Here is a 12334-nt window from a genome sequence, read left to right as displayed (position 1 = left end):
TAATTTTTGTATTTTTAGTAGAGACGGGGTTTCACCATGTTGGCCAGGATGGTCTTGATCTCCTGACCTCATGATCCGCCCACCTCGGCCTCCCAAAGTGCTGAGATTACAGGTGTGAGCCACCACACCTGGCCAATAAAAATTATTTTTAAGAAATTTGCACACAGACCATCAAAGGTTCCTACTCATTGCTTATCTGACAGAATAAAAAACAGTATCTTGTTTAATTTTTGTGTATTCTGTGAAGTTAAGAAGTTTTTCATGTTCGCCAGTTATTTGTGGGTGTGTGAATTATCCGTTGTACACGTTTCTTTTGGGTGATGATTTTTGTCTGACAGATTTATAAGAGGGCTTTACATGTTAAATAAATCCTTTGATATATGTTAAAATTTTTTTCTTGTGTGATGATTGTGTTTTAGCTTTGTTAATCGTGCCTTCTGTCATATGGAATTGTTAAATTTTCTGTTTTATTTATTTTTTTGAGACAGGGTCTTGTCTGTTGCCCTGGCTGGAATGCTGTGACACAGTCACAGCTCACTGCAGCCTTGACATCCTGGGCTCAAGCAACCCTCCCACCTCCCCCTCAGCCTTCTGAGTAGCTGGGACTACATGCGCATACCACCATGCCTGGCTAATGTTTTTTATTTTCAGTAAAGATGAGGTCTTGCTTGTTGCCCAGGTTGGTCTCAAACTCCTGAATTCAAGCGATAATCCTGCCTCAGCCTCTCAGATTTCTGCTATGAGCCACTGCACCAGCTGAATTTTTTTTTTTTTTTTTTTTTGAGACAGAGTCTCTGTTGCTCAGGCTAGAGTTCAGTGACATGATCTCGGCTCACTGCAACCTCCGCCTCCTGGGTTCAAGCGATTCTCCTGTCTCAGCCTCCTGAGTAGCTGGGATTACAGGTGCCTGCCACCATGCCCGGCTAATTTTTGTATTTTTAGTAGGGACAGGGTTTCGCCATGTTGGCCAGGCTGGTTTTGAACTCCTGACCTCAGTTGATCTGCCCACCTCAGCCTCCCAAAGTGCTGGGATTACAGGCATGAGCCACCGTGCCCAGCCAGAATTTATTTTTGATATATACACTTACATATCAAAATGCACTTAGGTTAGTTCCACATCTTTGCAATTGTGAATTGTACTGCTATAAACATACGTTTGGCAAATCTGTTTTTCATATAATGACTTCGTTTCCTTTGTGTAGATAGCCAGTAGTGGGGTTGCTGGATCAAATGGTAGATCTACTTTTAGCTCTTTGAGGAATCTTTGTACTGTTTTCCGTAGAGGTTATGCATTCCTACCATTTTTACATTCCCACCAGCAGTGTATAAGCATTCCCTTTTCCCCATATCCATGCCAGCATCTGTTGTTTTTTGACTTTTTAATAATGGCCATTTTTGCAGCAGTAAGATGGTATCGCTTTGTGGTTTTAATTTGCATTTCCTTGATCATTAGTGATGTTAAGCATGCTTTCATGTTGTTTGTAGGCCAATTTATGTATCTTCTTTTGAGAAATGTCTATTCATGTCCTTTGCCCACTTTTTGATGGGATTATTATTATTATTATTGCTGATTTGTTTGAGTTCCTTGTAGATTTCCCTCATCAGATGTGTAGTTTGCATCTCTATGGGTTGTCTTTTTACTCTATTGTTTCTTTTGCTGTGCAAAAGGTTTTTAGTTTAATTAGGTTCTATTTATTTATTTGCGTTTTTGTTGCATTTGCTTTGGGGTCTTAGTCATGAATTATTTGCCTGGGCTGATGTCTAGCAGAGTTTTTCCAATGTTATCTTCTAGAATTTTTACAGTTTCGGGTCTTATATTTAAGTCTTTGATCTATTTTGAGTTGATTTTTGTATAAGGTGAGAAATAGGGATCGTTTCATTCTTTTACATGAGGTTTGCCAGTTTTTCCAGCACCACTTGTTAAATAGGGTGTCTGTTCGTCAATTTATGTTTTTGTATGCTTTGTTGAAGATCAGTTGGCTGTACTTTCTTGGTTTTATTTCTGGGTTCTGTATTCTGTTCCATTAGTTATGTGCCTACTTTTATACCAGTACCACACTGTTTTGTTAACTATAACCTTGTATGATTTGAAGTAATTGTGATGCTCCCAGATTTCTCCTTTTTGCCTAGGATTGCTTTGGCTACTTGGGCCCCTTTTTGGTTCCATATGAATTTTAGGATTTTTTTTTCTGATTCTGTGAAACATGTTGGTGTTTTGATGAGAATTGCGTTGAATCTGTAGATTGCTTTTAGTAGTATGGCCATTTTCACAACATTGATTCTTCCAGTCTATGATTATGGGATGCATTTCCATTTGTTTGTGTCATCTGTGATTTCTTTCAGCAGCGTTTTGTATTTCTCCTTGTAGAGATCTTTCACTTCCTTGGTTAATTAAGTATATTCCTAGGTATTTCATTTTATTTTTGCAGCTGTGGTAAAAGGTATTGAATTCTTGATTTAATTCTCAGCTTGGTCATTGTTGGTGTATAGCAGTTCTACTGATTTGTGTACGTTGATTTTGTAACCTGAGGCTTTACTGAACTCATTTATCAAATCTAGGAGTCTTTTGGAGGAGTCTCTAGGGTTTTCTAGGTATACAGTTATATCATCTGCAAACAGTGATAGTTTGACTTCCTCTTTTCCAATTTGGATGCCCTTTATTTCTTTCTCTTACCTAATTGCTTTAGCTAGGACTTCCAAAACTGTGTTGAATAGAGGTGGTGAAAGTAGGCATCCTTGTCTTGTTCCTGTTGTCAGGGAGAATACTTTCAACTTTTTCCCATTCAGTATGATATTGGCTGTGGGTTTGTCATATATGAATTTTACTATTTTGAGGTAAGTCCCTTTTATGCCTACTTGGTTGAGGATTTATCATAAAGAGATGCTGGATTTTGTTGAATGCTTTTTCAGCATCTATTGAGATGGTCATATGGTTTTTGTTTATAATTCTTTTTATGTGATGTACCACATTTATTGACTTACATATGTTAAACCATCTCTGCATCCTTGAAGTAAAACCCACTTGATCATGATAAATTATCTTTTTGATGTGCTGTTGCGTTTGGTTAGCTAGTATTTTGTTGACAGTTTTTACATCTGTGTTCATGGAAATTGGTCTGTAGTTTTCTTTTTTTGTATGTTTTTTCCTGGTTTAGGTATCAGGGTGATACTGGCTTCATAGAATGATTTAGGGAGGACTCTCTTTCTCAGTCACTTGGAATAGTTTCAGTAGGATTGGTACCAGTTCTTCTTTGAATGTCTGGTAGAATTTAGCCATGAATCCATCTGGTCCCAGGCTTTTTTTGTGTGTTGGAAATTTTAAAATTACTGATTCAATCTTGCTGCTTGTCATTGGTCTGTTCAGGGTTTCTCTTTCCTCCTGATTTAATGTAGGAGGGTGGTATGTTTCCAGGGATTTATCCATTTCCTTTAGATTTTATGGTTTGTATGCATAAAGTTGTTCATAGTAGTCTCTAGTGATGTTTTTTATTTCTCTGGTGTCTGTTGTAATGTCTCCAGTTTCATTTCTAATTTAGCTTATTTGGATCTTCTCTCTTTTCTTGGTTATTCTAGTGAATAGTCTATTTTTTCAAATAACCAATGTTTTGTTTCATTGATCTTTTGTAATGCTTTTTTGTTTGTTTGTTTGAATTTCATTTAGTTTTGCTGTAATTTTTGTTATTTCTTTTTTTTTTTTTTGAGACAGAGTCTTGTTTAGTTTGTGCTTGTGCTTGTTCTTCTAATTCCTTGAGGTATGACATTAGGTTGTCAGTTTGCGCTCTTTCAGACTTTTTGATGTACGCATTTAGTGCTGTAAACTTTGCTCTTGGCACTTCTTTTGCTGTGCTCCAGAGGTTTTGATAACTTGTGTCATTATTATCATTTGATTCAGATAATTTTTCTATCTTGATTTCATTATTAACCCAGATACTGTGTAGAAACAGATTATTTAATTTCCATGTATCTGTATAGTTTTGAGGGTTCCTTTTGCCCCCAAGAACTTTAAAAATCATTTTCTTAAGCACTCTTAAGTCTGCCTTCAAGCTTTCATTTTGAGTGTCTGGGTTTCCTCTCATCATTTCTGACCTTGGCAACCATTCATTGCTTTCAAGGATGTTCTCTATTGCAGATGTGTATTGTCTTGTCAGGTCAGTGTTTAAAGAAAAAACAATATTTCATCAATCTGAATGCTGTTAGCCCAAGCATACACCCTCTAGTTTGTTACATTGTTCTTTATTATTTACTCCCTTTTGCATCACATATTAAGGTTTCTGAAGGGATTTGAGTTTGTGACCCCTTCGTTATAAACTATTTCAGGGCTAGGTGCGGTGGCTCATGCCTGTAATCCCAGTACTTTGGGAGGCCAAGCTGGGGGGATTGCTTGAGCCCAGGAGTTCAACACCAGCCCTGGCAACATATCGATGCCCTGGCAACATATCGATACCCTGTCTCTGAGGCAAGAGGATCGCTTGAGCCTGGGAGTTTGAGGCTACAGTGAGCTGTGGTCATGCTACTGCACTTCAGCCTGAGTGGCAGAGCGAGACCCTGTCTCAAAAAAATTGAATAAAATAAACTATTTCAACACGTGTTTGATGTGCTCTCCTTGTTTTTTTTTTTTTTTTTTGTAAATTATACTGTAGTCTACCTAAGTTGCTGAGGTTCTAAGCCTAGGAGTCGCCTTTAAATCCTCTTAATTTCACTCTCCACAGTCATTACATCAGCAAGTCCCATTTGACTCGTTCCCACCACCTTCACTGCTGTTATTGTAGCCTAAGCCACTTCGCTCTCCCTAGACAGGAACTTTCTTACTCATCTCTCCACTTCTGTCTTGCTCTGGTGATTCTGTACACAGCAGCCCAAGTGAGTGATCTTTTTAAAACATAAATCATATCACACCGTTTCCCCACAAAATACTATCTAGTGTCTCTTCACCATTGACTGTCCATACAGAAACATACAAAAGTCCATATTCATAGAATATTTGAGGTGTGTATGGGGATTATGGGAACTACAAGATGAGATTTGGGTGGGGACACAGTCAAACCATATTAGTGTAGAAAGAATTAGTATAGAAAGAACTGATCTATGTGGTTGATGCCTATTGTAGTCCTTACATCCTGTAATTCCTGCATTAGAATTCAGTGGAATTATTGTTACCATTATATTATTGCTATGGTCATTATTTATTGTTTTTTTTATTGCCTTTGTATTAAAGGAGGTGCTTGTTATGGCATGTCATATATTATTATATTATAAGAACACTTCAGAGCTTCAGGTTAGATACCCAATTTTTGACTTGATCTCTGTACTCAGTTATTTCACAAGCACTACAGCCTCAAAACTGAAGTTCATGGTTTTCCTCTAACCGAACCCATGACTTCCAAACCTTATGTCTCCTCCAGTGTTCCCTTTCTCAGACTGGCCCCTATCTCAGAAACCAGAAACCTAATGTTTTTCTTTTTACCCCTCTCTCCTCATAGATACCCTCTCTACCGTGTCTCGTCAGTTACCTAATCAAGCCCAGTCAGTTTACCCTCTACATTTAAGTAAAATTCAGTCACTGCCCCCAATTATTACCACCAAAATTATTTCCCTTGGACTACTGAAGTAACCTTGAAAATTGCATTCTTGTAACTGCTGTTTCCTTGCTGTAGTTCATTCTCCATGCAGTGGTCAGAATGATCTTTATAAAATATTAGCCAGGTGTTATGGTTCATGCCTGTAATCTCCGCATTTTAGGAGGCTGAGGCAGGAGGATTACTTGAGCCCAGAAGTTCAAGACTAGCCCAGGCAAAATACTGGGACCCCATCTCTACAAAAAATAGAAGAAAAAATAGCTGGGCGTGTTGGTACACACCTGTGGTCCTAGCTGCTTAGGAGGCTGAGGTGGGAGGAACACTTGAACTCAAGAGGTCGAGGCTGCATTGAGCTGTGATTGCGCCACTGCACTCCAGCCGAGGTGACAGAGTGAGATCCTGTCTCAAAAAAAAAAAAAACCTAAAAAATAAAACACAAATCTGATTATATCATATTGCTGCTTAAAACCTGGCCCTGGCTTCCCATGCTATGGGGATAAAGACCAAAACCCTTGGTCTGGCCTGTAAGGCCTGTCTGCCTGACTCCTGCCTGCCTAATTTCACACCAGATTCCCCTGTTCTTTCTGCATCCCTCTTACCTTTTACATAAGGTAGTTGATCACAGAATACTCTTCCTTTTAGAGTCTTCATACATATGTTCTCTCTGCATGAGATGCATCTAACTGCCCTTCCTCCTACATGCCAACATTCACATTGATTTTTTGAAACTCATCCTGAATGTTGCTTACTCAGAATATCTTCCTCACACACGTCACAAAGTCAGAACCCCAGATTATGGGTCATCTTTGTACTCTTAACTTTCCCAGTAAAGCATTTATACCTATAGTGATTAAATGATTAATTTTGTGGTTTATACCATATGTTTCCTTTGATAGAATATAAGCTCTGTGAACCCAGGAATTTTGTCTTAGCCATGAGTAGATTCATAGTGTTTTATACAAGTTAAACATCAGGAGGAAATATGCACATATTGACACACACCGTTCTAATGAGAGAATGGGAGAAATTCCTACATAAGAAAGAAGGATGTTTTGGTACTTTTTCCTTCCTGGCATCGTTAAGTATATTATTGTTTTGCTTCTTTTTTTTTTTTTTTTTTTTTGAGACGGGGTCTGACTGTCGCCCAGGCTGGAATGCAGTGGCGTGATCTCGGCTCACTGCAATCTCCACCCACCGAGTTCAAGCAATTCTCCTGCCTCAGCCTCCCGAGTAGCTGAGATTATAGGTGCCTGCCACCATGTCCAGCTAGTTTTTGTATTTTCAGTAGAGTTGGGGTTTCACCATCTTGGCCAGGCTGGTCTTGAACTCTTAACGTCGTGATCCACCTGCCTCGGCCTCCCAAAGTGCTGGGATTAGAGGCGTGAGCCACCGTGCCAGGCCTTTGTTTTGCTTCTTAACCTTCATAGTGTTTCTCAGTGGAGGCTATACTTGTTTATCCACAGATTTTATATATGTTAAATACATGAGGTATTTATACAGGATTATTTTAAAGTCATTGAATGGGATTCTTATGATGACAGTAAATCAACTGTTTGCTTATATTTATGTAACTGTTTGAAGTCTCTGGCTTTCTCTAAATGAATTATAATAGAGGTCAGCGAATATTTTCTGTAGTGGGCCAGATAGTAAATATTTTAGACTTTGCAGCCATATTGTCTTTTTTAGCACTCTTCAATTCTGCCATTGTGGCACAAAAGCAGTTATAGATAATATATAGATGGATGGGTGTGTCTCTTCCAATAACATGTTATTTATGGGCACCAAAATCTGAATTTTATGTAATTTTCATGTGTCAAGAAATATTGTTTGTCTCTTGCTTTCCCCACCACCCCGCCAACATTTGAAATTGTAGAAACTTACCTTGTGGGCAGTACAAAATTAGGTATATGGCCCCAGGATCATAGTTGTTGACCCTTGTCTATAACCACCTCTGTACTTAAGTATTCTGTCATTTATGTGATTAAAATAGAAGACAAAAGAAGGTGATCCCCTTTCTGGGCAAAACAATGTGCCTGTGTAAAGAAAAATGAATTTTAAATTGTGCAAAGAAGTATTTAAGAACAATTTTAGATTCTGTTGCCGGTTTACTTAATAGGTAAACATTATGTTTTTAAAAAATGAATTCCTCCAGTATGTGGGCCTAAGCTTACCATGATCTCTTGAGGTCAGTACTTTAAATTTAGTATATAAATCTTTGAGTAGGTTCTAAAAGAGAATTTATAAAGAATTTTTCTCAAACACTGTCAAGAATCTAATATCTTGCCCTCCCTTAAACGCTTTTCACACTAGTTTACAAGTGAGAAACACTTTATTTTTTTCCTTGTACCAATCAGAACCTTGATTTTGAAAAATTTGACAGGGGAGTTTACCATTTACATAATTTATGAGCTGTTGCAACAGTGTCTAAAGAGCTGCTAAATGACCCTGACCTTTTAACTCTGACTTCCTTAGCATCTTTATAGAGTTATTTTATATTTTGGTAGTGATTGCCTTTCCAGAATGATTTTATAAATTTTCATTCCCACCAATAGTGAATGTGACTAAAATGCAGTGGCTTTGAAATTCCTTAAATATATTCTTAACCGTCTAGCTTAATTTCTTTATTTGTATCAAAATGCATACAGCATTGGATGTGATGTTTTGTGTCACAGTACTTGGTATGTTTCCTGATTTTTCTGACTTATTGATTAGTAAAATAGTTCATGATTATTTGCGCTTTGGGAAGATAAGGAACTCCTTTGTAATAGACTGTTTGTTTTTGAGACGGAGCATTGCTCTTGTTGCCTAGGCTGGAGTGCAGTGGTACGACCTCGGCTCACTGCAACCTCCACCTCCTGGGTTCAAGCAATTCTCCTGCCTCAGCCTCCCGAGTAGCTGGAATTACAGGCATCTGCCACCACTCCTGGCTAATTTTTGTATTTTTGGTAGAGATGGGGTTCCATCATGTTGGCCAGGCTGGTCTCGAACTCCTGACTTCCGGTGATCTGTCTGCCTTGGCCTCCCAGAGTGCTGGGATTACAGGCATGAGCCACAGCACCTGGCCTGGTTGAGTTGCTTCTTTAGGAGAGAAGAGATGAAATTGGAGGTTAAACTACAATTTGAGAAGATTATCCTAAATTAAAACTAATTCTGAACAAGATTAAAGTATTGAATTCTGGCCGGGCGTGGTGGCTTACACCTGTAATCCCAGCACTTTGGGATGCCAAGGCAGGTGGATCACAAGGTCAGGAGATAAGACCACCCTGGCTAACATGGTGAAACCCTGTCTCTACTAAAATACAAAAAATTAGTTTGGGTGTGGTGGCGCACACCTGTAACCCCAGCTACTGAGGAGGCTGAGGCAGGGAAATCACTTGAACCTGGGAGGCGGAGGTTTCAGTAAGCCAAGGTTGCGCCACTGCACTCCTGCCTGGTGACAGAGCGACTCCATCTCAAAAATAAAAAATAAAAAGTATTGAATTATATGTTAATATGTTATGATTTTATTAGTACTGTTGGAGGATTATAAAATGATAAAGTTGAAGGAGACTGTAGGATCTTTAGTTCTACATTTCATAGCTGTGAGAACTGAGAAGTACTTTCCCAGCATTTTGTGGATATATACCTATGTACTGGATACTTGGATTTCGAATTGTAACTTAACAAACATATTATCTCACTCCTTTCTGATGACTCTTTATACATAGATTCTTTCCAGGACTTTATTATTTTAAAATGTCCATCTTTTATATGATTGAAGGTATTTTAGATGGAAAAATCATTGACTCTAGTAGCCTTTTACTGTCTTAAACATCTTTTTCTGTGAATTTCATTTTTGTGACCTACTTTTAGCACTTACCCTGCCCCCTTTTTATTTGGTTATTAATTTCCCAGGCAATTGGAGTAGTTAATATTTTTTTCCTTTTAGGTAAATGATACAATTTACAAATCTTTTTTTCCTGGGAAATGTGGATAACTGCTTAATGAATGCTAAATAACATGGAGTGTTTCCTTTGTTCCAGATCTCTTTTCAGCCTATAGAACTGAAAAATCAGTATTTTTATTTTTAGCTGTGAACCTTTCTATTGAATTTCAGTAGGGTATTTTTTTCCCACTGAAACTAAGGATTCAGAGTAATTACAGCAGTACTATTTTCTTTATTTGTCCCTGTGAAAACAGTAACTCTCCATTTTTTTATATAGAAATATAATTTTAGTAGTCTTCATTTAGAAGTAATTGTGGAATATGAACGTTTTCATGGTCTAATGAATAGGTGAAATGATAGCATTTTCCCTATATCTGTCTATTATTCTATATAAGCCTTATATAGTCAGATATAAATTTCATGTTGTACATTCTGAAAAGCATTGTTACTTAAATGATATCTATCATCCTAAATTGTATGTGTCTATTTCATTTTATATTCCCATTTTAAGTGACACTTACTGACTTGAAAATATTTTTTATCAACTCTCACTTTTTAAGTGTCTCTATTTGCCCACACTCACCCACATCTTAATCTCCCCATCCCTACTCCCCAGGAAAAAAAAAAAGTAAAAAGAAAAATAGAATTGTGCAGGGAGCTCTACTCTGATAGCACTGATAGAATTCGTTGTAGGATATTATAGATACCAAAAAAATTCACCTTAGATCTCCGAGGAGAGACACTGCTTTGTTTTGTGGCTTGTGTAACCCTCAAATCCTGAATGAATACCTGCCTGGAATGTGATGTAGAATGAATGTTCATGTCCTCTCTTGTGTAATTCTGTTCCCTCTAAGTTGAGCAATAGCTGTGATTTTTCTCAACCTACCCTGCTTGGATTTTGATGGGCATTTTGCATTCTAATACAATGCCTGAGTGAAAATGAGAGTTTCCTCATATCTCTGAAAAACCCAATATTTTAGTCAAGATTTCTGATTCTGAATATACCATACTTGACCCAGAACCTGTAGACATTTTATGGTGAAATTGCTTTATTATATACTTTCAAAGTTGCATTTCACCTGTATGATTACATGGATAAGTAGCAGGAATCATTTTTCAATATTGTTTTCTTGAATCTGTAACTGCTTTTCAACCTCATTACATTTTCCGTTTGTCCTGCTTTGCTAGGTAATTTATACATGAAGTTGACCAAATCCTTCTTGGTCTTTGGGAGGGTGTTAAATTCCTTCTCAGATGTGACATCTGTTGTTAGGTTGACAAGTCGGCTTGTCGTTAGAAGGAACACTGGGGAATAAATTGTGCTAATGATTGTTGTGCTGTCTTCTCTTGCTGTGGTTAATAGTAATCATTTCTTTTCCTTCCTCTTTTTCTGCTGCCTCTTTCTTTATCTTCCCTGTCTTCCCATGTACTTTTCAATTTATTAAATTGGACTATATATTTTTTCCTTGCTTTCCTTTTTTAATTTTGTGATCTCCCGTGCTCTACTGTCTTCCCTACTTGCTTGGGTTCCATGTTGCTAGTTTTTATGTTCGCACGCTCATTATCACCCTTTTTTGTACTTCAAATCCCAGCAGCTGCCCAGCCAGGTCCCCGAGCACAGCCCTGTGGTTTATGGGACTGTGGAGAGCGCTCATCTTGCTGCCAGCACCCCTGTCACTGCAGCTAGCGACCAGAAGCAAGGTTTGTGTATGACTGTTTTCCTCCCTCTTATCTTTAGTCTCTTTTTTATTAATTACATTGCCCTCAGCATTCAAGAGTAAGAGTACAGCATCCAAGGATTATTTAGACACCCACCTTTAAACAAAGCTTTGAGGCAGAAAATTAAAGTATTCTGCCTCTAGGAAACTAAAGTAAGGATGATTGGTAAAGTTATTTCATATATTTGTTTAACCTCTCACTGTTAGTATCTGTATACAGGTAAAAGGTTAGCTGCCTTAAACTGCCCTTTAAAACAAGGTGGGAAGTGGAGGGAGAAATCCTAGCATATATTACTTTACAAGAACAATACAGTTTAGCTTATATATTCAGCATGCCCATAGGTATCTTGCTATTTTAAAAAAGAAAAAAAGGTAAAACATTTCTTCTTACAAGATTGGGCTTCTATAGCCACAGTTGGAGATGGAGCCAAGTTCCAATCCTGGCTCCATCATGCACTAGTTATTTGGTCGTAATTGAGCCACTGACCTTGTGTGTCTCAGTTTCTTCACTTATAGAATGGAATAAAGACCTATGTGCCTGACAGGATTACTGCGGGAACATGCCTATCACATGAAAAGTGCTTAGTAAATTATAGTCATTAATGCTATATTAAGGAATAGTACACTAAGGTCTCTGCTCCTATTGAACTTGAACCTAAAGGTGCCAAATGTTTGTTTAAATAAATACTGTGCCCTTGGGAGTATAATAGAAAACTTAAGGGAAATCTCATACCAGAAAGTGGGATATCATAGTCTTTCTTTCCTGCCTAGTTGGATTTTAACTTGACCTTTACTAAAATTGAGAGATAATTCTAAACATAGTTCAGGGAAGCAAGTAACTTTGACTCTGCTTTATGTTTCAGATTTCTAAAAATGATTGGATATCAATATGGAAGCCATTTACCTTCTCACTTTCTTGAATTATTTATTCCTCCAGGCCATTTGTTTATTCTATAGCTCTATAGTTAGTATATAGATTTTCTAAAAATTATTCTTTTTTTTTTTTTTTTTTTTTTTTTAGACAGAATCTTGACTCATTGCAACCTCCTCCTCCTGGGCTCAAGCTATTCTCCTGCCTCAGCCTCCCGAGTAGCTGGGATTACAGGCATGCACCA

At 37.7% G+C, this 12334-nt stretch overlaps 1 protein-coding gene across 29 annotated transcripts in view; it reads left to right on the top strand.

Moving 5' to 3' along the window:
- EIF4G3 (eukaryotic translation initiation factor 4 gamma 3) overlaps positions 1-12334 on the top strand; it is a 369995-nt gene that overhangs the window by 222911 nt on the left and 134750 nt on the right. For 22 of the 29 annotated variants that reach the window (XR_009214817.1, XM_058443899.1, XM_032759180.2 and 19 more), the window contains one exon: positions 11094-11202. Coding sequence is in view for 28 of the 29 variants with exons in the window: in XM_058443899.1 (XP_058299882.1) it covers positions 11094-11202 (109 nt within the window). In the remaining variant the exon portion in view is untranslated. The remainder of the gene's footprint in view (positions 1-11093; positions 11203-12334) is intronic. The other 7 variants (XM_032759190.2, XM_058443905.1, XM_058443903.1 and 4 more) reach the window with 1 other exon arrangement.

This window comes from Hylobates moloch, unplaced genomic scaffold (genome assembly GCF_009828535.3).
Source record: "Hylobates moloch isolate HMO894 unplaced genomic scaffold, HMol_V3 SCAFFOLD_9, whole genome shotgun sequence".
NCBI classification, from domain to species: Eukaryota; Metazoa; Chordata; class Mammalia; order Primates; family Hylobatidae; genus Hylobates; species Hylobates moloch.
Note: the sequence above shows the minus strand (reverse complement) of the source record. Positions and strands in the feature narration are given on the sequence as shown.